Genomic DNA, 27820 nt, shown 5'->3' on the forward strand with positions numbered 1-27820 from the left:
TTTATATGGTCATTATAAGATTTATTTTCTATAGCTTGTCTCTTTGTTAAATTCTATAGCTATAGAAAGTATTTTTTAATGTTAAGGATTTCCTATAATTTAATTTAGGTATAAGGGATAAAAAAAAAACACAAACTTGACAGTAATAAAATGTGATCTAAAACAGATGCCTAAATGTAGCGTTGGTTCTTTATCTTTTCTTACAGCTTTCGTTTTTTTTGTATTTTGTCACGTTTAGGAAAAACCTTTGCAGAACCATAAACATCTGGGGGTATAAGAGTTTTTTTAGCAAGGGATGCATCTGCGATGCCTCCTTAAATTTAGTCGCTTTATAGCTTTTGTCACGAGCAGTTTGAGCTTTATTTTGTAAACTCACAACTTGTTTTTTTTCTGGTTTATTAATAAATACATTTTTCGTTTTGGAAGTGCTCTGTGTTTTTTTTATTTTGTTGAACATCAACAATCTAATCGATAGGTTATAGCCCAGCACGCTTCCACTGCGCAAGTGTATTTTTCTAACCAGTTACAATCGGTTATAATCGGTGCGTGCATACCGATTTTCATTCGAGTGTTAAGCAAATCCTTTATTATGGCTAGCATAGATAATAGGGATTTTAACTTCGTTAAGCTCAACGAAACCAATTACACTCTATGGAAATTTGGTGTAAACCTAGCTCTGAGATCAGCTAGTCTTTTGGGTTATGTCGAAGGTACAGAAACAGAGCCGGACAAAGAGACAAAAGCAACCGACTGGAAGAAGTGGAGCACTAACTCATTAAAAGCAATGAGTATTCTGGTGGGCTCTGTTGAGATGCGTTTGCATACGTGTCTTATCAATTGCACGACTCCAGTAGTAGCACGAAGTTTGGCAAAAACTAAAGGAACGATTTGGAGAAGTCGGCGATGATGAGAAGCAAAGTGCGTGGCAAAAATTCTACGACTTTCGTATTGTCGATGGTGTCCAAATTGCGCAACAACTGGAAGTGTTTGAGTGCATCTGCAAGCAGCTTACTGATTCATGTGAAAAACCATCTGAAACAGCAAAACAGTAAAAGCTTTTGTGTAGTTTGCCACCTAGATTTTCAACGATTCGTATGGCATGGGAGTGCACGCGATCAGTGGATCGAAAAACGGATGTGCTAATAAGCCGGCTAATTCGTGAAGATAAGCGTCTTTGTGATACTGAGTCAAGTGTGGCATCTCTAGCCTTGCAGACACAGGCCCTGAGTTTAAATAAAGGTAATCAGCAGCAAAGCAAACAAAAGTTTGACAACAAAAAGCGAATCGCAAATTTAAAAAAACGAACGAATTGCGCGATTTGCAAGCAGAAAGGCCACTGGGCACGAGAGTGTCTGAACAAAAAGTACCTAGGTGAAAACGCGCAGAAAGAAGATTCGTCATACAATGCCGAGGCATACATCAGCGATGTCAGCGTTTTTTATTCAAAAACTGTCTCGAGTGATGAAGATCTGTGGTTAGCGGACTCTGGAGCTAGCATGCATATGACATACAAGAGGGAATTTTTTAAAGACCTTAGCGCAGTAAGTGATTTTGTGAAAATTGCTGATGATAAAGTCTTGCCTGCAAGCGGCAAGGGTACGGTTATGATTCGCGAGAAAGTAAACGGAAAAACTGTGTTACGAAAACTGCAAAACGTTTTGTTAGTGCCGGAACTTCGAAGAAATTTGTTTTCGATCGTGACTATCAACGATAAGAAGTTTTCGTTTCATGCGTATGAAACGCATTGTGAAGTGCGCGACAAAAATGGTAAGCTTACTTCTCGTGGCGAAAGACATCGTGGACTTTTTAAAATGAACTTTGAAGTTGAAGTACCTATAGTAAAGTGCAATGTGGCCGAGTCAAAGCGTAATATGCTAAAGCTTTGGCATGAAAGGCTTGGTCATGTTAACATTCGTGCCATTGTAAGAACAAGTAAGCTGTTCGAGTTCCCAGATCGTGATTTTGATAACGGAAAAGACGATTTCTTTTGTGAAACATGTGTACTTGGTAAGCAAACCCGTAAGCCACATCCCACAGCAAATAAATACCGGAGCATCTTTAATCCTGGAGAGAAAATTCACACAGATGTGTGCGGGCCAAATAATGTCGAATCTCCGCGAGGTTCGCGTTATTTTTTGCTTTTCAAAGATGAGTGTACACATTATCGAAAAATATACTTTTTGCGGCATAAGTCAGAAGTATTTGAAAAATTCAAAGATTTCAAGAATTTCGTAGAGACACAAACTGGCAACAAGGTTAAAGTTCTAAAATCGGATAATGGGCGTGAATATACCTCTGAACAGTTTCAAAGCTATATAAAAGATCATGAAATAATTCACGAATTTTCGTCACCATACATTCACGAGCAAAATGGTCGCGCCGAGCGTGAAATGCGAACCATAGTGGAATGTCCGAGAACGATGCTGATTAATAGTGAAGTGGACGTCGAACTTTGGCTAGAAGCAATTAGTACTGCTTGCTATTTGCTAAACAGAGTGTTATTAAATCAAGAACAAACGTTAACTCCATATGAAATTTTTTTTAACCGTAAGCCAGATATTAACCATCTGCGGGTATTTGGTATGTACGCATACCTAAATGTGCCTAAAGAAAAACGTCGTAAGCTAGACCCGAAAAGCAAAAAACTCATCTTCATAGGCTACGAAGTTGAATCAAAAAATTACAGGCTTTGGGACAAAGAAATGCGCAAAATCCATGTGAGCAGCGATGTCGATTTTTACGAAATAGAAGCAGTATTGAAAAAGGAAGCAAATTACCACACACTTGATTTCGGTCTTGAAGAAGAGCCCAACGCTCAACCAGCTGATCAGATTGCCAACTATCAGCAAGCGGTTGAAGCAGCAGAACCGAATCAACAAGCGCTTGAAGACGAAGACGAAGGAATTGAACATTGAACGCTATGGCATATCTGTTGCGTTTCCTGCTGAGACTGTCCCGGTGACCTATGGTGAGGCAGTCTCGGACCCAAATGCTGAAAAGTGGCTAAAAGCAGTGGAAGAAGAGAAACAAGCGCTGCTGGAAAGCAATACGTCGATTTCTGTGCCTTTGCCCAAAGGTATTGCGAGGGGTTGACAATGTTTTAACTTATTTAAAAAGCAAGTTTAAAATAACGGTCGATCAAGCAAATGAGTTCGTCGCCATGGAAATCAAACGAATCCGTGGAAATCAAGCGATCGTGAGAAACATTTAATTAAGACTAGCCAGTCTCATTATATTGACAAAATTTGCAAAAAGTTTGGTATGCGGAGTCCGGGCTTTACTTTGACATAAGTGTCAACACGCCAGGAAATAGCGCGATTCCATATCGTGATGCAGTTGGCTCGCTTTTATTCGCGGCTAGAGTATGTCGTCCGGATATTGAATATGCAGTCAATTATGCAAGTCAATTTTTAAATTCATATGAGCAAAAGCGTTGGCAAGCCGTTAAACGTATTATTCGTTATTTGTTGGGGACTCGCGAGCACGGAATAAGTTTGGGGACCAGTGGGAGTATAGATATTTGTGGCTACACTGACGCAGATTATGCCGGCTGTTTAGAGACGCGTAGGTCAAGAAGCGGATTTCTATTTATGCTGTACGGCGGACCAATTTGTTGATCTAGTCAGCAACAAAGCGTCGTTGCATTGTCAACAGCTGAAGCTGAGTACATTGCATTAGCGCACGGTACCAAAGAAGCTATTTGGCTGCGCCAAATGCTTAATGAATTAGGGATTCTGGTTAAAGGTATTCCGATTTATGTGGACAATCAATCGGCAATAAAGTTATCCAGCAATACGGAGTTTCACAAGCATTCAAAACATATAGATATTAGGTTTCATTTTTTACGTGATGTGGTCAGTCGTGAAGAGATTGAAATTTGCTATGTACAGTCAAAGCTGCAATTAGCCGATATCTTTACAAAACCATTACCGAAGCAACAGTTTTGTTTTTTGCGGGACCAATTAAATATATCCTGAACATTTCAAAATAAGTAAGAGTGTTAAATTCTATAGCTATAGAAAGTATTTTTTAATGTTAAGGATTTCCTATAATATAATTTAGGTATAAGGGATAAAAAAAAACCCAAACTTGACAGTAATAAAATGTGATCTAAAACAGATGCCTAAATGTAGCGTTGGTTCTTTATCTTTTCTTACAGCTTTCCATTTTTTTGTATTTTGTCACGTTTAGGAAAAACCTTTGCACAACCATAAAAATCTGGGGGTATAAGGGTTTTTTTAGCAAGGGACGCATCTGCGATGCCTCCTTAAATTTAGTCGCTTTATAGCTCTTGTCATGAGCAGTTTGAGCTTTATTTTGTAAACTCACAACTTGTTTTTTTTTCTGGTTTATTAATAAATACATTTTTCGTTTTGGAAGTGCTCTGTGTTTTTTTTTATTTTGTTGAACATCAACAATATAATCAATACTTTTAAATTGATTATTCTGACAATGGCGGCTGATATGCCCAGTTTGGTTACAGTTGTAACATTTCTTTGAACTATTGTCAAATTGATTTTTAAAATGAAAAGGAAAACTTCTTTTTTGGCCTCTTTTATCAGAAAAATTACCCCGGCTAGATTTATTATAATCACTTAAAAGAATTAGTAATCCACTGAGTCTAGGTTGCTATTAAAAGCAGCGGTTCTGACATGAATGTCTTTGATATCACCAATGACAATTTCTAATAACTGACTATCAGTTAGATTAATATCTAGAGAATTTAAAAGAATAATTTTTTTTCTGGCATACTCACAGTACGAGGTAGCGTCATTGCTGGTGTACAAACAGGCTCTTCGCAACCTTTTGCTTAGATTTCTCTTGGCCGGATAAAGACTGCATAACTCAGTCCTAAAGTCCTCCCAGGTTCGCTGTAACGGCTTCCAAGTCGACAACCAGTCCCTTGCTTCTCCAGCCGACCCACTCGAACCTCTGGCAAGTAACTCATGATTAGACCACTTAAAAGCGTCACCCAATTTTTCCAATTCGTTACACCACCTTACCGCACCGTCATCGTCATTTCCCGGATTAAACGTCGGAATGTCCATTAACGTCGACACAGCACTTTTGCTTTCATCTCTAGGCGCTTTTAGAGAGTCGGTTAAAATTTTCGCGAATTCTTCCATAATTCTTGTATCCACAAGACGCGATTAACTTTTTCTTTTATTTTACTGATTTAAAGCCGTCCACGAAAACAATATCGAACAATAAGTGGTACTTTAAGTAAGCCGATCCCACTTCTGATGTAAGAAAACACCGAGTTTTAATGAAATTATGATTTAATAAAACGAAAAATCTTAAAATAAAACAGAACAAATTTCTCTTCAGAAATAATGCGTCGCAGACGCTGTCTAAAATGTCCCCTTTTCTTTTTAATAGCAAAATTCTTACTTAAAACTTAAAACTAACACAGACACTCATAAGGCTAATGGCTCGGGTGACGATTTCATGAAGAGGGCCCTATTGAGTTTCGAATCTAGCTGGTCTGGCACGGACTATATTCTCACATATATATAATAAAGTTAGGTAGGATATTGAAAAGAAGAAACCAGCTCAGAGATTAATAGATTAAACCTCAGTTATTTACTAAAAGTGACGTATTACCCAACAAGATAAGTAACTCATTATGAATTGGTCACAACAATACCAACTAATAAGCAAGCAGAACGAATTCTGTTTTTCATAGCCTCTAAAGTCATAGGTGAAGTAGCCACTGCTTTATCCTTTATAAATCTCCATAAGGGTCAAATCTGGAAAACTCTTAAAGAGTATTAACAATTATGTATGTGGTTTAAATACTGATGGAAGAAAAATCGTAAAGAATTTAAATGAGTAAGAAACACAGAAAAAAAATTAAAAAAATTTTATTTTATTACAGCATACAAAGCAAACCAAGCAGGTAAGAATTACGTGACCTGCGATTTCGATAAGCCTCCCGCTGAAGGAAAAGTATGCGTTAGCGACTTATCAAAACTGGGAAACTGCAACAAAGATCGCGCTTATGGATACAATGGATCCTCTCCCTGTATATTCTTAAAGCTGAATAAGGTAAGAATCTCTCAAAAATAATTCTGAAAAAATAAAATGGTATATTCTAGATATTTGGTTGGAAGCCAGAGTATTATACTGAAGTGCATCCCGATATGCCCAAAGAGTTAAAATTACATATTGAAGAAGTAAGTTTTATTCATTTATTTATTACTAGCTTTCTGTGAAGTGTCGTTAGTGAAATATGTAAATGAAATATATTTTTTATATGATATGGGAGGAAAATATGCTTAAAATAATAAGTCTTGCAGTAATATTTAAAAGTTAACTAACAATTTGAAAAATGGTGATTATTTATTGGTGCAATAGTTCTATCATTGCCATATGAACTCTATGTTACTTGCAATTCATTTAGCGATTAAAAGATTTTATCTGCATGAGGGAGGCATTTATTAAAAATGTCTCATTCTCCAGAGGCTTATGTGTCGGTCACGCTACTTCGCTTATGTGAACTAATAAAGTTTAAAATAACGGTAGTGTTAATGATCTTTTGTACTAGAATAAAAACTCTAGCAAAAAGAAATGCTTTTTTTTACAATCCTATTGACAATAAGCTTAAAGCCAATTAACTACCAATTTATGGCCAATGATTTAGACTATAATAAGGGATCACGAGTCCAAGCAAATAACCAATTTGCGTACAACCAGCAACCAATTCTGGTACATACGATTTAGAAGGATTGCGATTTCTTAAGTGCCCTTATCTTGATATTCTTGAGTGTATTATCTTAAGGAAGACAAAAAGAAATATACCATCCTTATTTTTTACTGCTTCCCTTACTTGCGCATTTTCCGAAAAATCATCTTTTTAAGTCACTTAACTGTCTATGCTAACCTTTTAATAATATAGACTATTGTCCATTAGATATAGGGCGAATATGGTAAGCAAACAATAGTCATATCAGAGAGTTTTTTTCTTAAATTACATGCAGTACAGATCTTTAAACTTGACTGCCCCCTTATTATATTCGTAGTCTAAAAAGAGTGACATTTGATCCTTCCTACCTTACCCCTTGACATTTAAAATTCCGTGCAAACTTTCTTTTCTTTAAACTGTATTGACTTAAGGTTCTGTGACGCAGGTAGTTTATGCTTCTTTGGTATAGAGCTGATATACAAATCGGTTGTTTGCCTATTCTCGTGATCCCCTATGTTTTTTTTCATTTTTCCTTTGGTTTTCTGATTGCCTTGAAGAAAGCAATAAGCAGAAACACATGTCGGCAAGTACCACCTTTATTTTCTCTGCATCGTGACTCACGGGATATCTCGACAAATCTATCCTTTTTACTGTTATCAGGAATGTTGCAACTTTGTTTGTTAATTTATTCATTAAAAAATGTCACTTGATTTTTATCAATTAATTTAATTATTAAGACATTCTGTAACACACATAGCATATTCCAAACTCAGATTTAAAAAAGGTTTCTTTCCGTCACGGATACTTATCAAGAATTGGGAAGAGATATTGCTCGTAATGTGTATTTACTTCTTGTTGAATCACGTAAGGTATTCGCTTCCATTTTGGGATGCACACACTAATTTTCGCACTTCCTGTTGCTATATTTTATTTAGTTTTATTTCATTTTTACCTTAACTACGTTTTATTATTATATATATTTAAAGCACTCTCGTTTTGTCATATCTGCATACTTATGTTTATTTTTAGCAATATTAATCATGATTTTCAATTTCATTTATTTCACTATTTCATTTTTCTTAAATAATTTACCAAAGTATGTGCATTCAAACAAATGAACAACACTAAACCTATACGATTGCCTAATCATTACATTATCATGATTAGCTCAGAGTGATTTAGTATAAGGATACTCTACTAAAACCTGCACGAACAAAATGGTCTAGGGGGCAAAGGTATTAAAAGATAATTAAATAATCATTTTGAAATTTATTTGAAAAATCTTAAAACTAAGAAATCTGCACTCAAATTGGAAAAATAGAAGAATTTTATTAAAAATAGAAGAATTAGTCATAGTATACCAAGGATTATTATCGATAATGCAATATATTTAAACAATAGTGTGAAAATGATTGCTTCAGAGACCGATCTTACCCAGCTTGGGGCTGAAGACAGACTTGGCACAAACTAACAGGTACTCTTATTATCTCAGTTTTATTACAAAGCTTGCTATCAAGAGTATATTACTCGGCATATTATGACACTACTTTTTTTTTGTATACGCTTTAAAATGTGTTTTTAAATGTATTTTTCGGGTACCATATCAAAATTACGTAGTTTTGTTTTTTTATGATATATTAATCATTGCCTACTAAAATCAGATCTGGGGTGTAGGTATTGTATTGGTAATTATATTATTTATTATATGCTAAGATATATATGTGTATGTGTGTTATAGAACGTATGTAGGTACCTCACGAAATTATATAAAATCTATTAAAAAGAGAAAAAAATAATAATTTTTTAGCGGCTTGCTCCTTATACAGCCCTAAACCTGTAGGAATTCTTTATGGGAGGTGAATTTATGTTTTTGGTTAGCACCATGAAGTTCTTTTTTTTATATCTGGGGTGGTGGCGACAGTGCAGTGCGAGGTGGGCGTCTTGGGGGTCCTGTACAGGAGAACATAGGGAAACTATTGATCGATAATGGCTAGAGATTTGTATAGTAGGCGAAGGTCGGATGACATTTTTTTTGAAAGCAGATGCCCTTTGAATAATTTATTAGTAGGCCATTTAAACATAAGATTCTTAAATACAGAAACAGATGTAAATGCGCACGGAGGCTCCGTGTGGAGCTATTTACATCTGTGATACAGGTTTCGAAATTTTTCGAAAAAAAATTTTCGAATTTTCCTACTATCTATCTCAATGTCTTTTCGATTTTTTACTATTGCTGAGACGTGGCAACACAGAAACAAATCGCTTTAATCTGCCTGGATATCGACTCTTAAGACAGGATAGACAGGGGCGCGGAGGAGGAATTGCTTTATATTTGAAAAAAAATATAAATATTGTCAAAATAAATCATGAAGCAGACTCATTTGAGAGCCTTGGAATAGCATTTAATTTAAAAAACAATCATTAGCACTTGTTTCAATTTATCGCCCTCCATCAAAGAGCATACCAACGTTTTTAAATGATTTGGAAAACATGCATCCTTGAATTTCATTGAATTTCATTGAATCCTTGGTTATAAACTACGACTATATAATTCTGGTGGGTGATATCGACTTCTTGAAAATAAATTTGTATAGTAACTGATTAAGATTTATTTTGGAAAGTTTTAATTTGACACAAAATATTGTTGAACCTACCAGAATAGACTTTAATACCGGTAATAGAAGTCTTATTGATTTCATATTATCTAGTAAACAATTAATATCCAAAAAATCACAATCGATACTAATTTCAGAGACAATATCCAATCATAATTTAATTTTTTCTATTTTTGAATATGAGAACGTTAGAAATCAAGAACCACATATAATGTTTCGAGTTTACAATAATTTAAACTACAACAATTTTATCACGGATGGATTAGCCATTCCATGGCAACGTATTTATTATTTAAGAAATATAGACGATAAAATCAATTTTTTCAATAAAAACATTACCATGCTCTTGGACAAGCATATTCCTGTTAAAACTAAAATAAGGAGAAATAAGCAATTCTGCCCATGGATCACCGACAATATTAAACTTTTAATAAAATTAAGAGACCTTGCGCATAAAAAATTTAAAAAATCAAAATCAAACCCAGATCTGCAATATTATCGAAAATTAAGAAATTATACAAAACACGCAATAATTCGTGAAAAAACCACATTTTTTAATCAAATAATTAACGAAAAAGGCAAAGAATTTTGGACCGTTGCTGAAAAACTTAAGTTAACGAAAAAAAAAGTGTTAGCAGTTTACCAGATACAACCAACCGAGGCATCATCGAATATTATAAAAATAATAATTTTAACAATGAACGGTTAGTGTTTCAATTAATAGATAAAGATAACTTATTGAAGATTATTTCAACTATTAAAACCAGCGCAAAAGAAATAGACCAGTTGTCGATTAAAGATATAAAATTATGTCTGCCGTTTTGCTTAAATCCATTGGTCAATATTATTAACGAATGCATTTTACAACAAAAATATCCATCAATATGGAAAAAGGCAATCATAAAGCCTATAGCGAAGATAGTAGAGCCAAAGGAAATTTCAGATTTAAGACCAATAACTATACTGCCAGCTATATCTCATTAGCAGGTCATTGAGAAACATATTTATAATCAGATATTTAGTTTTGCCGAATCTTTTAATATAATTCCAGTTTGCCAATCTGGATTTAGGAAAAATTTTAGCTCTTCGACGGCTTTAGTAAATATATTAAACGACATAAGAATTAACGAGGAACAAAATCGTCCTACTTGTATGGCATTACTGGACTTCAGTAAAGCCTTCGATACCATAAATAACGAATTATTATTAGCAAAATTACAATTTTTTGGGGTGTCACTTGAGGGTATCAATTTTTTAAAGGATTATCTACATAATTGACAGAGTTGTGTGGTCGTTAATCAGGTTTCTGAAAACAAAGTCTCCACATTTAGGCCCTGTAATCGAGGAGTACCCCAGGGGTCGATACTCTCACCCCTGCTTTTTTCAATATATGTGTCAGATATGCAGGAAACAATAAAGTACTCGAGATTACACCAATATGCTGATGACTCCCAAATATACATACCTGTGAGCTGCGAAAATTTAAATACAGTGCAAGAAAAACTGAATTAAGACTTATTAAACCTAAATGCTTGGGCATAGAATCACAACCTTAAGTTGAATGCTACTAAATCAAAAATTCTGATAATTTCGGCAAATAATTTATTAAGGGAAAATAAAAAAATACCATTTCTATTGAAATAAATGATACACAAATCCCAATAGTAGCAGAAGCAAAAAACTTGTAATTTTTGACCAATTCATTCGAATCCCATGTTAAAAACAAAATTAAAGATGCATATCTAAGATTAAGGCAGCTTTATAAAATAAAAACATTTCTCACCCCAAAATAGAAATATCTACTTTGCGAAAGTCTGGTTTTGTCTTTGTTCGATTATGGGGACGTAATTTATGGAGATTCCTTATCTGTAAGCACCAAAAAGGCTATTCAAAAAGTTCAAAATTCCTGCATAAGATTGGCATATAACATTCCATATAGACATCACATAACACCGTATCTTAACGCTAATCAAATTCTTAATATGAATAATAGAAGACTACTGCACATGCACATGTTTGTATACAGAGTCATAAAAAGAGGACAACCGGCATATCTAATACACCAGCTTCAAGAATTTGTCCATTCTCATGCAACTCGAAATAACGATTTTATTGTACCTATCCACAGATCAGCAGCTTTTAGGCGTTCTTTTAAATTTGTTGCTGTTCAGATATGGAACAGTCTCTCTCAAGAACTAGAGGAATTACCTATCCAAAGCTTTTTTAAACAAGTCAAATTAAAAATACTTTTGGGTCAAAATAATAATTGATTTTGTTTTTTTGTTTATGTATTTGCAAAAAAAAAACAGTTTTACGTGTCTCCGACTGGTTTCGCCCATTCATCTGCATTTCTCTGCATGTCGGTCCCCCTTATCGCTTTCTCGCATCAGCGCTGCCTCCCTATCTAAGCTGGTATCCCCATTCCCCATTGAGGGTATATCACTTCATGAGTGTGCATGTCTTTTTATTAATATGTTTCTTAGTGGTTTTTCTTCATTTTTTTTATGTTTTTACATTCCTATTCAAATATAGGTTCTTTTTTTTTGTCTTATAAATATTTAAAATGTATTGCAACTGGAATGTAAATAGTAATTTAAGGTCTTTAAAAGGGTTGTCTCACTTGTACTACAGTTTACTGATGGTGCAGGCAAACGGTTGTTTTAATCGAGAGACACTCCTATTTGTCATAATAAAATGAGTGAACACAAAAATGTAACTTGATTGTAAAACTGTCATTTTGTTCAATTAATTGCATCCAGTTCAGCAACTCGTCCATTATCTCTAATACTATTCCTTAATTTAAAACACAATTTTTTTTTTAATATATTCCAAATGTACTCGATAAGATTTAATTCAGGGGATTGTGCAGTTCATGGCAATACCTGAAGATTGTGCTGCTCCAAAAAGTTTCTAGCGGTTCGTACGACATGCGGACGTACATAAGTAAGGTAATTGTATTTTTCACATTTTATTTGTAACGTCAGTTTAAAAAAAAAGTGTAATTTGTTTTAACCGTTTATAGATAAGTGCTATTTAGGAAAAATCCAAACACTTATTTCTATAAAAATCATATTTTAAACAGAAATACTTTAAATACGAGATAACGTTAATTTTTTTTACCACACATCCATTTTTCACCCGGTCTGCTTTTTAAATGTGCTGACAAACAAACAAGACAATAGAATTCCTCTTCTTCTGATGATTCAGCTTCTGTGATAGTTTTTTTTCTGTTTTAGAATTTTTTTAGTGTTTTCCTCTCCATCTAATCTTTTCCTAATTTGCTTAGATATGTTTCCATTTAATCTGCTCTGATGTTTTCTTCTTATCTCTTCTTTTTTAGGTGTGTCGGCGTATATTGTAAATTTTCTGGTTTTTCACCCCCTGTTTGTTAATTTCCTTAGAGGAGCTTTTGATAGTGGTCGTACTGCTTCCGCTGAAAACAAAAGCGTTGTACTCGGAGATTCTATATTTTTTGTCTGATTTATCAACACCGGAATGGATTGAGAATTTATGTGAAATTTTCTGAACTCTATCACTATCTTGATGTGTGGGTAGTGTAAGTAATCAAAGGCACCGGATCTGCAATAATATTTTCCTGTTTTCTGTCTGGGACTTGTGAACACTGTCGCATATTTACAGTCGGTTGTTGTACAGAAAGAGCTGTATTAGAAAGCTCCTCTAACTTTTCCAGTAGTTCAAAAGGTGACTGTGCTGGCTTTTTTTCCCCAGGTGTATTAATATTCTGATAAGAGCAGCAAAATCAGCTGCTTCAATTGTATTTATTATAAACAGGATTTGAACTGTCTATCACAAATGCAGGTGCAAAATCGAAATCAATCAACAAGTTCTGATTAAATAGAAATATCCCAGTTGTGCGAAATCGAGCTTGAATGTCCGATTATGTAAAAGCAAGCGGTACACCAACAAGTAAAATACCTGGAATGTCGTATATTGATATTCTGTTGGGATGGTTTCGCATCCAGCCATTACAGGTCGAATTTACAGCTTTCTTCACTGAGTCAAATTAAGGGGTTGAAGCTTATGTGAATATTGGGGAGGGAACAATAGTATCACAGTACGTCTTGCAAAAATTTAGTTCGTTAATATAATTATATGAAGAGTGGTTATCAAACACAAGTAAGACTTTATGTAAAAAAAAGCATTTGTATGTTTCTTGAAGTGTTCCAGAAAATATAAAATGTTTCATCCTGCATCCAGCCAGAAGGATTTGCACTCCCAGTAAATCCTACTGGTCCATTTCTGGTAAAATTGCATTTCCGATTGTATTGACCGCAAAGACAACTGTGACTAATGTATTCCTCTCGCCTGAGGTCACTGAACCTCTCTGACGATCATCATGCCTAGCTATTTACCTAACTCTTTCTGAGGTCGAGTTTTTGCACAATAGTTATATATTATATACAGTGCTTTCATTAAAAACCATCCACCCTTAATAACTTACTTAAAAAAAAAAAAAAAAAAAACGTCAAATTAGATATACAGGGGGACGTTTAATTAGGCATTTACTGAAGTTCTGTCAATCACCTCCTCACCTCCAGCTAACCTCACTTTAATATATCAAATGGGAACCCCCATCGTGTGATACATCATAGTAATGAGCGTAAAATTCTTTATTCAACGGTACCAAAAAAAATGAAATCGGTAAATGTGTAAGCAAATAGTTAGCGAAAATGTCTAGAAATAATGAATATTTTATTTACGCCAAACTTTGATATGTTAAATGGCTACCCCATGGTGTGATACATTATTTTAAAGGGCAATCATTATGCTATCAATGGTTGTAAAAAAAAATAAAATTGATTGACCAAGAAGCAATTAAAGTGTAAATCGGTAGGGTAGAAAAACAAATTTAATTAGTTTAACAAATTTATTTTATTAAATGTTCAAAATACGCGCCGTTATTAGCAAGGCAATAAAAAAACCTATTTTCAAACTCCTTACGAACATTGGCAAGGGTCTGCCCGCTAATTTCTCTGCATTCTTGAAATATTCTATTTTTTAAATTCTCAATACTCTCAGGTGGGTTTTTATAAACTTTGCTTTTTAAGTAGCTCCAAAAATAAAAAGTCTAGTGGGGTTAGGTCCGGAGACCGCGCAAGCCATTCGATTGCACCACGTCTGCCAATCCACTTTTCTCGAAAATTTTTATCAAGCCACTCTCGAACTACCAAAGTGTAGTGCGCGGGAGCTCCATCCTGCTGAAAATGTATATTATTTTCATTCAATAATATAACACCATGTTGATCTACTTGATTTTCCATAGATTGGATGATGGAAGGGTATATTGCATTTTCTAAAAGGTTTAAATAAATTTCGCTAGTCAAATTTTCTTCCAAAAATAAAGGCCCGATTATTTCATTCCCATAAATTTCTGCCCAAACATTAATTTTTTAGGGATATTGGGTATGGCCTTCCCGAAAAACATGCGGATTTTCATTATCCCAGTATCTACAGTTATGTCTGTTCACCAGGCCATTTAAAAAAGGTCGATTCGTCACTGAAGCAAATGTTCTTCAATAAATGGGGATCGTCGTCAATTCGCTGGTACATCACTTCACAAAATTGAATTCTCCTATCAAAATCATCTTCTCCGAGTTCATGAAGAATATGAATTTTATAAGAAAAAAAAACTTTTTTTTTTTTAACTTTATGTACGGAACCAGTGGAAATATTTGTTAGTTTTGCGGCCTTTGGTATAGACAAAGTTGGATCCATAGCAAATTGTCCTAGTACTTCAACTTGGCATGCTTCATCGACAACTCTATTTTCATATTTTTTCTTATTGCAAATCGATCCCGTCTCTTCAAATTTTCGTATCAATTCTAATACATATTTATGGCTCACGTTTTTATCTTGATACCTTTCATTAAATGCTCTCGCGGTTCTGCGAGCACACCGATCTTGAGCTCCATAAAGGAAAATTATTTCTATTCTTTCGGCTAGCGTATAGGTAGGTACACATTCTTTACTTAAAAAAATAAATAATTTGCTTGAACTAAATGTACTGTTTGTTACCACACATTTTAACTTCTAAATTGCTTGTATTTTTTATGTAATGATTTAGGTACCACACTAAAAGTATTCATTTAAAATACCAAAGTTAGGCGTAAATAAAATATTCATTATTTCTAGACATTTTCGCTAACTATTTCCTTACACATTTATCAATTTTATTTTTTTTGGTACCGTTGAATAGAGAATTTTACGCTGCTTATTATGATGTATCACACGATGGGGGTTCCCATTTGACATATTAAGTGAGATTAGCTGGAGGTGAGCAGGTGATTGACAGAACTTCAATAAATGCATAATTAAACGTCCCCCTGTATATCTAATGTGACGTGTTTTTTTTTTTTTTTTTTTTAAGAAAGTTATTTAGGGTGGATCGTTTTGAAATGAAAGCACTGTATATATTTTGTGTCTCCAATTTTTAGCGGTGTATGAGTAGTCAAATTATAGTAGAAAGGTTGTACGGTATTTTTATTAAAGCTAGTCACCCTAGAGAGGCCTGCAACCTGAGCTGCATGTACTGAAAGTCCAGGAATTCTTCTCATAAATATTCGAAATCATTCCTCGCCAGCCATTTTGTTCTCATTCTAAGTACGAGGTTGTGATAAGTCGTATTTTATAGCTAGTTCGTATGCCAATTTCATAACATCCTTTTTAGTTAGGCCAAAATAGATATCTGCACATCTAGTTAAATACTTTTATTTATTGATTTTTAACACCAGCAGCCGCATCTTACTTCCGTACATACCTCAGCAAGGAACAGTGGTTCAGTCCATGCTTTTCTGCCGCTGTTCTTAATAATAAAGATCCCGCTTTGACATCTTCTAACACAGGCTACTTCTTACATCAATACCTGAGCCTGGCCTCTCATAGTCTTCATTTGGCGTACTCCTGGCATCCAAGAAACAAGAAAATCAAATTAATAAGCTGTTTCAACCAAACCCATAAAATTGTTTTAACTGTCCCCAACCTCCTAAATATAAAACAGCTTACGAGAGGAATGTTAATAAATTTGAATAGAAACTAATGATACTAAAATATTATACAAGCCTCAATTGTAACGATACAAAAAGTTTATTCAAAACTATAATAATTGCAAAAATGTACAAACATAAATAATTACTTCTCCACCAAAAATCACAACGGGGTCTCTAAACACAACCATAGTGCGCGAAGAGCAACGTAATAATAAAATTCACAGAACACAAATACAGTGGTGGCCAAAAAAATAAGAGTGCCTGGTTTTATTTCAATATTCCTAATAATATATTGTGCTACTTAGAGAAAAAACAATAACGATTTCATATTTGTAAAACTTATGCCATCAGTGATAAAAAAATAAATACACGTTATTCTTTGCCAGTTTAATTTGTAATTATAAATAAATAATTTATTTCTTACACGGTTTATGGTGGACAAGAAAATAAGAGTATTTTTCAAAAATGGCCATAAAAAATTATAATTACAATGTACCATAAAACAAACGACAGCATTAGATAAGCGAGTCAGTACTTGATAGAATCACCTTTATTCTTGAGAACCGCTGCGCATCTTCGTGGCATCGAATCGATCAACTTTTGGCATGTTTCAACTGGGATGGAATACCAAGCTTCCTGAAATTCCTTCCATAAATCCTGCTTATTTGTTGTTTTTTTACAAGCTAACCGGTTTTTCAGCTCCTTCCACAGGTTTTCAATAGGATTAAGGTCAGGTAATTGTGTTGGCCATTCCAGAACCGAAACCCAATTTTGTGTAAACCATTGTTTAACAATCTGTGCCGTAGGTTTAGGGTCGTTATCTTGATACACCCACCTTAGGGCATGTTTTTTTCAGCATATGGTAGCCACGACTCTATCCAAGATATCCAAATAAATTTCTTTTGTCATGGTCTCTTTAATCCAAAATATGGGACCTACTCCATTGTAGGAAAAACAGCCCCACAGTTTGATATTTCCACCTCCGTGTTTAACTGTGTCTATTGTTCCTCCTTCTAACGTATCATTTTCCATCTGATCTGAATAGGTTGATCTTCATCTCATCACTAAAAAGAATGTTGCACCAATTTCTTTGAAAATTTTCATTAAAATTATTCTTAGTAAATGCCAGTCTTTGTTTTATATTCTTTTTGCTTAGAAATGGGACTTTTCTGGCCACTCGACCATATATTTTTGGTCTTGCAAACGTCTTCTTATCGTCTATAGACGTGGAAAAAGGTTGTTTACTGACTTCGCGTATAATAAGCTTATCAGTCTTCCGTGTGGTTTTTCTTGGACGGCCTCGATTTTCAGGAACATTTTCCGTTTTATTTTTCTGTTTTTAAAACTCTGGAGATTTCACAAGGTGATCTTTTAAGCACATTTGCAATAAATGCATAGGATTTATTTTGACTCTTCAATTGCAAAATTATACGCCTTTCTTCAATGCTTTGGGCGACCCATATTTACCAACGCGATGCAACGATTTTGTTGAAACTGACTTGTATCTATGGAAAATATCACAAACAAATCTTTTATCTGAATAAACAGAGACCAAGTAGTTACAATAAAGAAATACTCTTATTTTTTGTCCACAAGATTTTTAAACAATAATGAAAAAAAATTGCTATTAGAAGATAAGGCATTCTTGGTTTATTTATAAATTTTACCAAGTAAGCAGATTAATGCTGGAAGAAAATGCGTAGTATTTTATTTGTAAATTTCAACATATAGGGAAGCTAATTCAGTTTGATTTGAAATTTAATATGCACTCTTATTTTTTTGGCCACAACTGTATACAGCTAAAATTCGTGTTTCGACTAGTGCTGGGGTAAAAATCGCTCATCAAGAACATCGTTTTTTTTATCGATGTTTACCTTTCGATATCCCATGCGCTAATAAAAAAACCAGAATATTGATTGAAAATAAAAATTCTAAATGTTTTATTTTAATAAAACATATCGATTTTAAAATACAAACAGGGCAAGAAAAATGCGTGAATACCAATTTCTAACCAACTCCTAATGTCTTTAAAAATATTAGGCTTGGGTACTCACGTTTGCCTCTGTCAGGTCAGAACACAGCTTAAGATTTTGATCGAATTTTCTATCTCGGACTCGGTCGGTAAAATCTTGAATCCGGAAAATCCGCGCAAGTCCCGTAACTCGTTTTAGGAGAATTTCCGACTAAAAAGTTTATTTTTTGTTTGTGTTTTCGTTTGTGAGTTTCGTAGTGTATTTTTAATTTTTCATACTTTGTTAGAAGCTTTTGGAATTGTTCTTCTATGCCCTATCCAGACCCAGACTAAGCTTCAATTTATAAGTGAAGTGTTTATTATTAAATTTTGATTAAGTCGGTCATCGATGTTAGGAAAACATCGATGTTTTACAACCGATGTTTTTAAGGCATCGATGTTACCTTTCGATGTCACCATCGACGGTCAACATCGATGTTTCATTGCGATATCCCAGCACTAGTTTCAACTGGTCTTCCGCTTCATTCTTCTCCTGGCCTTCTCACCCTACCAATTACCATGCATGGTTCATGAGATATTCGCTTTGTTTCAACGGTCTACCGTTTCAACCGTACCCAGCCTATTCTACAAAATATTTACTAAATTCTGTAGCACGCGGATAAACAATGGGTTCCAGATTTTAATTTTAATATTTGTTTGCTGTTAAATACCCTTCAATGGGAACCAAACTAGTCCGAAAATCTATCAAAACTCCAACCCAAACCATCAAAGTTCTGTTTTGCAAGCGAGACATGTGGCCAAGTGTTCGCCACAAAATCAGCCTTCTTCAATCAGTACAAAACCTCAATTAACTGCTAAAAGGAATGTAGCATGCATCCATGGTCTTGCCAATTCTGATCATCTTCGAACCGTCCTACTATTTACTAGCGCGATTCCCACGAGATAGTACTGGAGCTCTAACGGAACGTTCTCTGGAGTAAACTATATGTTTTCGTGTAATTTATTTAAGAAGCGACACTAACGCCTTGAACATTTTGAAGCTTACTTCTTAGCAGTAATATTGATATTTCAAAATGCCTGAGGACAAATAAATGTTGCTTTCGACTAGAATGTCTTTCTCTCATATCACCAGTTTCTTCAAATCTCTGACACAATCTTCCTATAGTACTCTTGTTAGAATGTACAGCTTCTGCGACGTCGCGGATGTTCATACCACCGTGTATCATACCATTAGCTCGTAACTGTGTTTCAGATGTTGCCTTTGTATATTGATTATGGTGCATGCACAGCACACTCAAAACAAATTCTCACCATAACTTAATATAAGGTATGTTTAAAAGAAGGTCCAACAAATAATAGATACAATTTATCTTGGAACTATTTTTTTCATTTAAAAATAAAACGGTTTTTTCCTTGTCCCCTAGACCATTATGTATACGAAAAAACTTTTATGTTTAAAATTAATTATTTAAAGAAAAAATAAGGCTACATAAAATTTAAAATAGCGAAAAAATTCAATAACAAAAAATAGACAAACGAAGCAAAGAAAGAAATCTTCAGTTTACTTCACTAATTGATATACTTGTTTTTTCATTACACCTTTTATATGTACCTATCAAGTCATCACAAACATATTTTTGTTTGATGTTTTTAATATTCACTTTTCAAGAGATTCGTGATGCAAAGTTTACACAAAGTTTTGTGTAATGATGTAATAACATTTAAAGTTAAGTAAAAGCCTATTTTTTAAATATTTATCTTCTTTTTCTGTAGAATACTAAGAACGTCACTGAGCGACAACAAGTATGGGTCTCCTGCACGGGTGTCGATGATATAGACAAAGAACACGTGCAGTCGTTCAATTATTATCCTCACGGATTTGCCAGCTACTACTACCCGTATCAAAACTACCCCAATTACATAAGTCCTATTATCGCGGTGGAGCTCGTCAATGTTAAAAGTAAGTAAACCCGTTAATAATGTAAAGCCTAGTTCTAATACAAAAGGTCTTACGGAACAACACTTCGAAAATATTATTTTTAGAATAAATAATAAATAAGTATTTGTTGGTATTTCCCGCTCTCACACGCGTCTATAAAGTGACGGCCCGATTTATTTTTGGAGTAACCTAAATTTTTCAGGAATTGAAACTAAACTTTGCATTGATGAGCATAACTTATAATCTGAGGTTTAAGGTTATAAAAACGTATACATTTTTGCTTATGATTTTAAAATAACTGAACTTTAAAATTTTTTACTGCGTTCCCTTTCATCCAGTCAACACGTGGTTGTTCTTTGTCTTTTGGTTTTTTCCCAAAACTGTTCTATCAAACCTGCTAGAACGAGTAGATGAAAAAAAATAGAACAGTTCCCTAACCTTTTTTTCATCTTTTTTTTTTTTTGATTTACCACTTTTTATTTTTCCCTTTCCAAGTCTTTTTCTATTTCATTTGTTTCTTTAATAAAATAAGTACACATTAAATAATAGAAAAGCGGTCAGGTTTAAAACCGTTCAGTCCTCCGCTCGACCTATTTACATGGGTTTAAACTAGATCTGGAGGAGCCTGCGCTTGAGATATTGTCGTCAATCAAAAATCTACAAAGGAATATGTCAATATGTGGTCATTCTTTATCTTTTTCTATCTTTTGCATCCCTTTCCTATATCCTTTTCTACCGATTGCCAGTGGTTACCGATCCTATTCATGCTGGTAACTGGACCGGATGATTCCGGATACGTTACCATCGTGGGAGAGGATATGCATGTAAGAAATAAAAATTATGAAAGTTATAGATTGAAAGAACATGGTATATATCCGACGGTTTTTCTGAATCTCCAAATCGTACAGCCTTAGAACATTGAAAGGCTAGAATTAGCATGCCGTGGAACTATGGGCAGTTTGTTTGCTTGCAATGTGTCTGATGCAATGATGCTTATGTAAAAATAGCAAAAAATTACTTTATAATAATGTTATAAGAAAAACATAATGATATGGCAACGCCGCTCGATTCCATTGTTGATACCACCTTGACATAAGGAATCACTACCAGTGACGTCGTCAAACAATATTTACATAATAAATATTTATTATTAATGAACATGCTTTAAATATAAGTAATATTACTGTTTATGAACTATTTATGTGCTTCTTTACGAATTTCATTAAGGTAAAGGTAATAAGAAGCATTTTTATGAAGTTTAAATATTTTATAATTATATATAAATATCTTAATAATTCATATTTTAAAATACAAATTTTGTAACATTTTGCGTAATTTTATTATATTAAACAAATATCACTTTTACTTTTTTACCATTTTTCTGCCAAGACAATAAGAAAATATAAAATAAGTCGTGTGAGTAAAACCATGCAGAAAACTCAGTTTACTATTTTTTATAGCCAATTAATATATAGCACTAGAAAAAATATAACTTATAGTTCTAACAATAGGTATTATCAAAAAAATATTTAATTAATATATTTCATACACACACATTCATATTCAAGTTTTTATTTAGGCTTATTTCTAGGATCCCCTATTCTACGCTTATGAAGGCTGTTCCTAAAGAAGTAATGTAGATAATATAAGTAGAAAAGTTTATAAAGAACCGGCTGGTCAATATGCGCACAAACCCATTTTTCAACACAAAATCGATAGAAAATCCGGTGGCAGAGAGAAAAGACGACCGCAATATATTTTCTCTCGCTTCTTATTAAAGAAACCGCAAGAACAAAGCAGCCGCCGTACTTCGTTTCTTTGTACCTGCCGGGGATTTAAAGCCTATGACGTAGCCTGAAGGCCTACTCAGTGTCGTCTCGTACGGGAAGTGAGTTAATCGTGTTATAAGGCATTTAAAATCTGTTGTGTGTTTTTTTTAAAGTATAATAGTGAAATAGACATACAAAGGACAAAGGGTGGTTTGATGAAAGTCGACATGGAATTAGAAAACCCATTTCCAAAGGACAGAGACTGATTCTTCATGCTAGAGAAAGAAATGGTTTCGTAAATAATGGGTTACTGATTTTTCGCTCAGGTAAATTTTTTTAGTTATTTCTATATAAAGTAATACCAAAAATGATATTAAAATGCAATACGCAGAAATAATACTCTTAGTTCGTTGATTGGATAAGCGGGTACTTATACTTTTCAGTCCCAGTTCCCTAACCCATATTTTCACCTATAATATTTAGTCAACCTTTTACCATTATCAATATTGATATTTTGATAATTAATACCATACTGACAATTTTATACGATTATTTTAAAATCTTTTATTCTTCTCTTTTTAGGGTCAAAAAGCGGAGACTATCATGATGACATGAACCATCACAACTTCATGAAATGGGCCGAAAATCAGTTAATTCCAAATTTACTACGTAATTTCGTCCTAGTATTAGACAATGCAGCTTATCACAATGTGCCTGTAGTCAAGAATGTTACATCTGGAAGTAAAAAGCAGGAAATAGTTGCCTCCATACCACCCAGAGCTTAATCCGATAGAAAAAATTTGGGCAATTGTTAAGAATTGGGTGGCAAGCAGAAATTCCACTTTTAAATTGGCGGATGTCGAATTTTTGACAAGGCAGAAATTTGCGGAAATTTCGAATGATGAGTGGATAAATATTTGCAACCATATAGACAACATAGAAAAACAATACTTCGAAAGTCATCACCTTTTTGATGAAGCATTGGATTCTTTAAAATTTACAGTAAATATAGGCTCATCTGATGAAGAGATTGAATGGTCTTCATCGGATGAATCTGATTTAGGTTGTAATACACTATCTGATAGTAAATAACAATATATAATATGTAAAATAATGAAATAAAACTTTAAGCTTATACCAATTTGTTTCATTACACACGTCGTTTAAAATACCTAATACTTAAAAAAAAATGCGAATAAAGAATAACTTTCAGCTACGTATTTGAAGTCCTGTTTTAAAAATAATTAGCGAACTGCATCCTCCTGTAAGTAAAACTATTTTTTATTTGATTTTTTATGGGCACATCACAATGCTAAAAAATATAAATTTAATTTATCTACACTTTTTTAAACGAATCTCGGAGCAATTAAATTCAAATATATGCAGTCTTAGTTGGTATTTCAACTAAATCAAACGCACTTACAATATCGCTAGCTATACCTACTAACAATCTAGGGCTATTTAAACTCTAGTACAAATAAATATTAATTATTTCAACAAGTATGCCGCCTCCACTGTCTTCAGACCTCGACTTTCACCAGATCTGATCAATTTTATGATGAACCTGGGGATTGGTGAAAAACTTTTTGTAAAATGGCAATTTCTGGTAATTTTAAAAATTTAATCAACTTTGAATATTTTCAACAGTTTTTGAAACCTATCGAAAAGCTAATAGATTCAAACACAGAAAAGCCTGGCACTAGTTCCTCATCAAATAATATGTCAGCATGTGCGTCTCCGCCGGTTCCATCTACTTCTCTCCATCTCTTCTTTGGACTCATCTGATTCTAATTTATTAGACACCAATGATGCAGAAGAGACTCCACAGAAAAAAAATGCTATGCTCACAAATATAATTCAACTTGGGAGCAACATAATGATTTTAAGCATTGTATTTAGAAAAGTACTCTATAGGTAACACTTATTTTAAATGTAACGTTTGTAACAAGGATTTTATTGGCGGCATTGGGGCAGTAAAAAAACACAACGCCTCAAAAAAACATGAAACAAACCTTCTCAGTTTAAAAAAAACAGACCGATTTGCATAAGAACTTGTTTCTTCAAACTAATGAAAACATTGTTAAATAAAATGAAATAAGAATAGCAGGCTTTATTACAGAACACAATATTCCTATCAATGTAGTGGATCATTTGTCTGAGTTGGTTAAAAGTATATGTAATTCTGGAATGAAACTCTTCCTAAGTATCAAGACTATCATGTAGCAGAACCAAGTGTACTGCAATAATTAATAATGTAATAGGTAAAGTAAGCTTTGAAACTTTAGTAGACACACTGAAAAAAGAAAAATTCTCGTTGCTTGTTGATGATTCTACTGATAATTCCGCGGTAAAAAATTTAGCAATGGTGGTACGCTTTCATAGTAAAAAGTTGACAATTAAAGATTAAGTTTTTGCGTTAATTCCCGTGACCGATGCAAGTGCCGAAGGTTTATAAAGTGTTTAGAGGTTATAACTATGTTGTACACAGACATTAAAGTATGTATTTTCATTGTTTAAATCTAGTAATACAGCTTTAAAAATAAAGTTTTAAAATTTCTGGTGATTTTTTTTAAATTCTGGTGATTTTTCATTTTTTTCTGGTGAATTTTATTTTTTTCACCTGGCAACATTGATGTCACCGGTTCTTTATAAACTTTTCTAACTATATCACTTGTGAACATGAAGTGATGTTGTGAACATGAAGTGGTGTTCATAACACCACTTCTGTTCCCCATGAAGTGATGTTATGAAAGTATCGTTATTTACTTGTAAAAATCGACTTTAATTGCCTTATTTCCATGGTGCAGCACAAACGGCACAACCATCGTAACAGTTAACGTAAAGAAAAAACACAGAACGTCACAATTGCCGAGTGTAAGCATAAAGCCGTTTGACCTTGATAAGGTAACATTTTCCTTATGCTTGCGGTGTTGTCATTCCACATTTTTTTAAAGCGTCAGGAATAAGAATATTAATAAATTTTCTTTTGGTTTAAAGATGTTTTATTTACTCTTAGAATAAGTCATATCTATTTCTATGTTTTATTTTTAATCCAACACAAATAATTTATATTATATAGCTGAAAATTTCCTCTTTTGGAAATGTGTAGAAGATTGGCAACAGAGAATTGGTAAATATTTTTGTAAGCAAAACACCCCCTTGCCTTTGAGCTGGTAAACTCAGACAAAGTATGTTGTTTATTGTTTCTAGTCTTTCAATGTTCTAAGCGTACAGCAGACCCATCAAATTACCAAGACGAGAAAAAGGAATATCAGGAAAGTAAAATAAAATATGTATTCAGCGTAAGAAATAATGTACTATGTCTGCCTAGTGCTTTTGACCGTAGGTCATCATTAAATGATGATGACTTCGAAAACAAAAACCCTGTTTCCATTCCTGATAGTCAATTACAGCTTACAACTAACGAAGTCAATTTGAAGACGAAGAAATTTGAAATAAATTTTTAGGAACAATTGACTTCAGATTTTAAATAACTGATATTTCTGTCCTTTTACCTACGTAAATGACGTTTTTCTTATATGATTTTATGACAGAATGATCTATCTCATCTCTATTGCTGTTTTTTAAATTCCAATATTACTTATTTGTAACGACCTTATAAAGTGTTTTACACCTGCATTTAAAGTTTTGTTGATTATTGTCTATGGTTTGACAATTGTCAATATTAAACTCTACTGATATATCTATTCAGTAAGGTTTGGCAATTCATCATGAATCATTTAACGTGAGAACAACGCTTCCAAATTCTTCGTTCAGTCCATAGAGTGCAGTTATTAATCGTTTTTGTATTAATTTTCCTCTTCTCTATTCAAAACCATTAACACGACAAAGAAATATTAAAGAGAAAATTAAACCGTTGATTCGTCGTCGTTCTCAACATGTTGGCCTTTGTCCTTCGATTACACGGAAAATTTACGAAGGGATCTTGGCTTCTGAGCTTATAAAATACAGTTCGTACAAGAATTAAAGATAGATGACCATCGTTTACGTCGCATTTTTTCCTAACTTGAAACTGGCCGAAGATGAGCATTTTGTTCGAAGTTCTTATTCCTATGCCTTTATCGGTTCTTATTTCTTTTGAAATGAGGAATGAGCTGCCGGTACGGTGAATGGCGAGCGCTATCGAGCCATGCTATATAATTTTTTGTTTTCAAAACCTAATCAGCTACACTCAGGGTTTATCCATCGATTTTTTGCAAAATCAATTTGGTGACAACTTTATTTCCATAAGTGGTCCTGTTAACTGGCCTTCTCGTTCATGTGCCTCTCGATTACTTTTTAGGGGTCTATGTTAACTCATTGGTTTATACCCACAAATCAGCAACTCTTAAAGTATTGGAAGCCAATATTTAAACCACCATGATTTATTGGAATTGGTTCGAATGGTCAGATTTGTTGGAAAAAGTAGTGAAAAATTGCATTAATCGAATGAACCATGTAACTCGTAGCCGCGGCAAGTATATGCCGGACATCATATTAAAAAAATGCCATGAAATTATCTAGCAGATTGTAATAATAAAAAAATTATTCCAATAATATTTTTGTCTTGTATTATTTTTAAAGTTCCTAAAAAAACTCCTATTAGTTTTTACCTAAATTTACCTTAGTGCAAAAGAGTCTTATGAACAAAACAAACACATCCGCACTAGTTAGACAAAAAAAACACGAATACTGGGAAAAATTTTTGAAATGAATGGAAAGTAATTTCTACGGTATACAGAAACAAATGTGATGGTTCATCAGGAACCAGCGAAATAAAATCTAAGAAATAAAAAAATCAAGCTCAATGAAAAAGAAGACCTTGACCTGTACAAGAAGGAAGAACATATAATTGAATTGAACACACTAGAGATAACAACAAACGAAGTAATACAAATAGAGGAACACCACGTGAAACCGTGCTTAAAATACTAAAAAACTGGAAAAGCCCTAGAAAAGAATTATTAAAGTTTAAGGAACTAAAGTAAGACTCAGCCAACAGAATCGCAATAGCATCGTAATCCTCATGTTCAAAAAAGGCGATAAGAAAATTCCGTCGAAAGAAGCATAAATTTAGACATTTACATTTTTTTATTACAGAAGCATAAATCTTGAATACCATCCTAAAACTAACAACAAACCTGATTACTCTCCCGGATGAATAACTGGGATTTACAACAGGAAGATCGTGTATCGACGCAGTCATTGTCATGAGACATGATAAATTTATTTATTTATTTATCAAAAATAAATAGGATGTTAACAGGCCGAAACCCAAAGGCACATCCACAAATTACAAAGTGTTTCAGGTGTACTTAACTAATACAATATTAAAAAAATAATACAAGAGCAGAAATACAATAAAGTGCTAAGTTTCTAATTTTGTGTTCTTGTTAATTAGAACAAGGATCTCTGATTCTCTTTTTAAATATAGAAAGAGAGCGGCAAAATAAATCTACAGAAAAAATTTAAAATTATATAAGGAAAGCATACGACTTCTTTTATAGAGAAAGAACATGTCTGTGTGAGAGCGCCGTGTTTCAAGAGAATATAATTGATATTTAACTATAAGTTCTATTAAATTACCATGTAGCTTAAATATACCAGTATTTTTATAGTCCAAAAATCTTAAAATTTTATTTTGTATTGTTTCCAATCTGTTAGCATGCACCGCATATTGCGGAGCCCAGACGACGGAGGCAAAATCCAAACGACTATAAATACAGGCAAAATATAATGCTTTTAGAGAGCTTTTAGAGAGGTTAATAGCCTACTACTTCTTACAATTAATCCCGGCATTAGATTACACTTGATGCTTAAGCAATTAATATGT

The 27820-nt window shown here is 33.6% G+C and overlaps 1 protein-coding gene across 1 annotated transcript in view; it reads left to right on the forward strand.

Moving 5' to 3' along the window:
• Positions 1 to 27820, forward strand: part of LOC126745575 (sodium/potassium-transporting ATPase subunit beta-1) — a 134864-nt gene that overhangs the window by 71441 nt on the left and 35603 nt on the right. The window contains exons 3-5 of the mRNA XM_050453478.1: positions 5879 to 6048; positions 6099 to 6176; positions 20053 to 20239. Coding sequence (XP_050309435.1) covers positions 5879 to 6048; positions 6099 to 6176; positions 20053 to 20239 — 435 coding nt within the window. The remainder of the gene's footprint in view (positions 1 to 5878; positions 6049 to 6098; positions 6177 to 20052; positions 20240 to 27820) is intronic.

The sequence above is a fragment of the Anthonomus grandis genome, chromosome 16 (genome assembly GCF_022605725.1).
Source record: "Anthonomus grandis grandis chromosome 16, icAntGran1.3, whole genome shotgun sequence".
Taxonomy (NCBI): domain Eukaryota; kingdom Metazoa; phylum Arthropoda; class Insecta; order Coleoptera; family Curculionidae; genus Anthonomus; species Anthonomus grandis.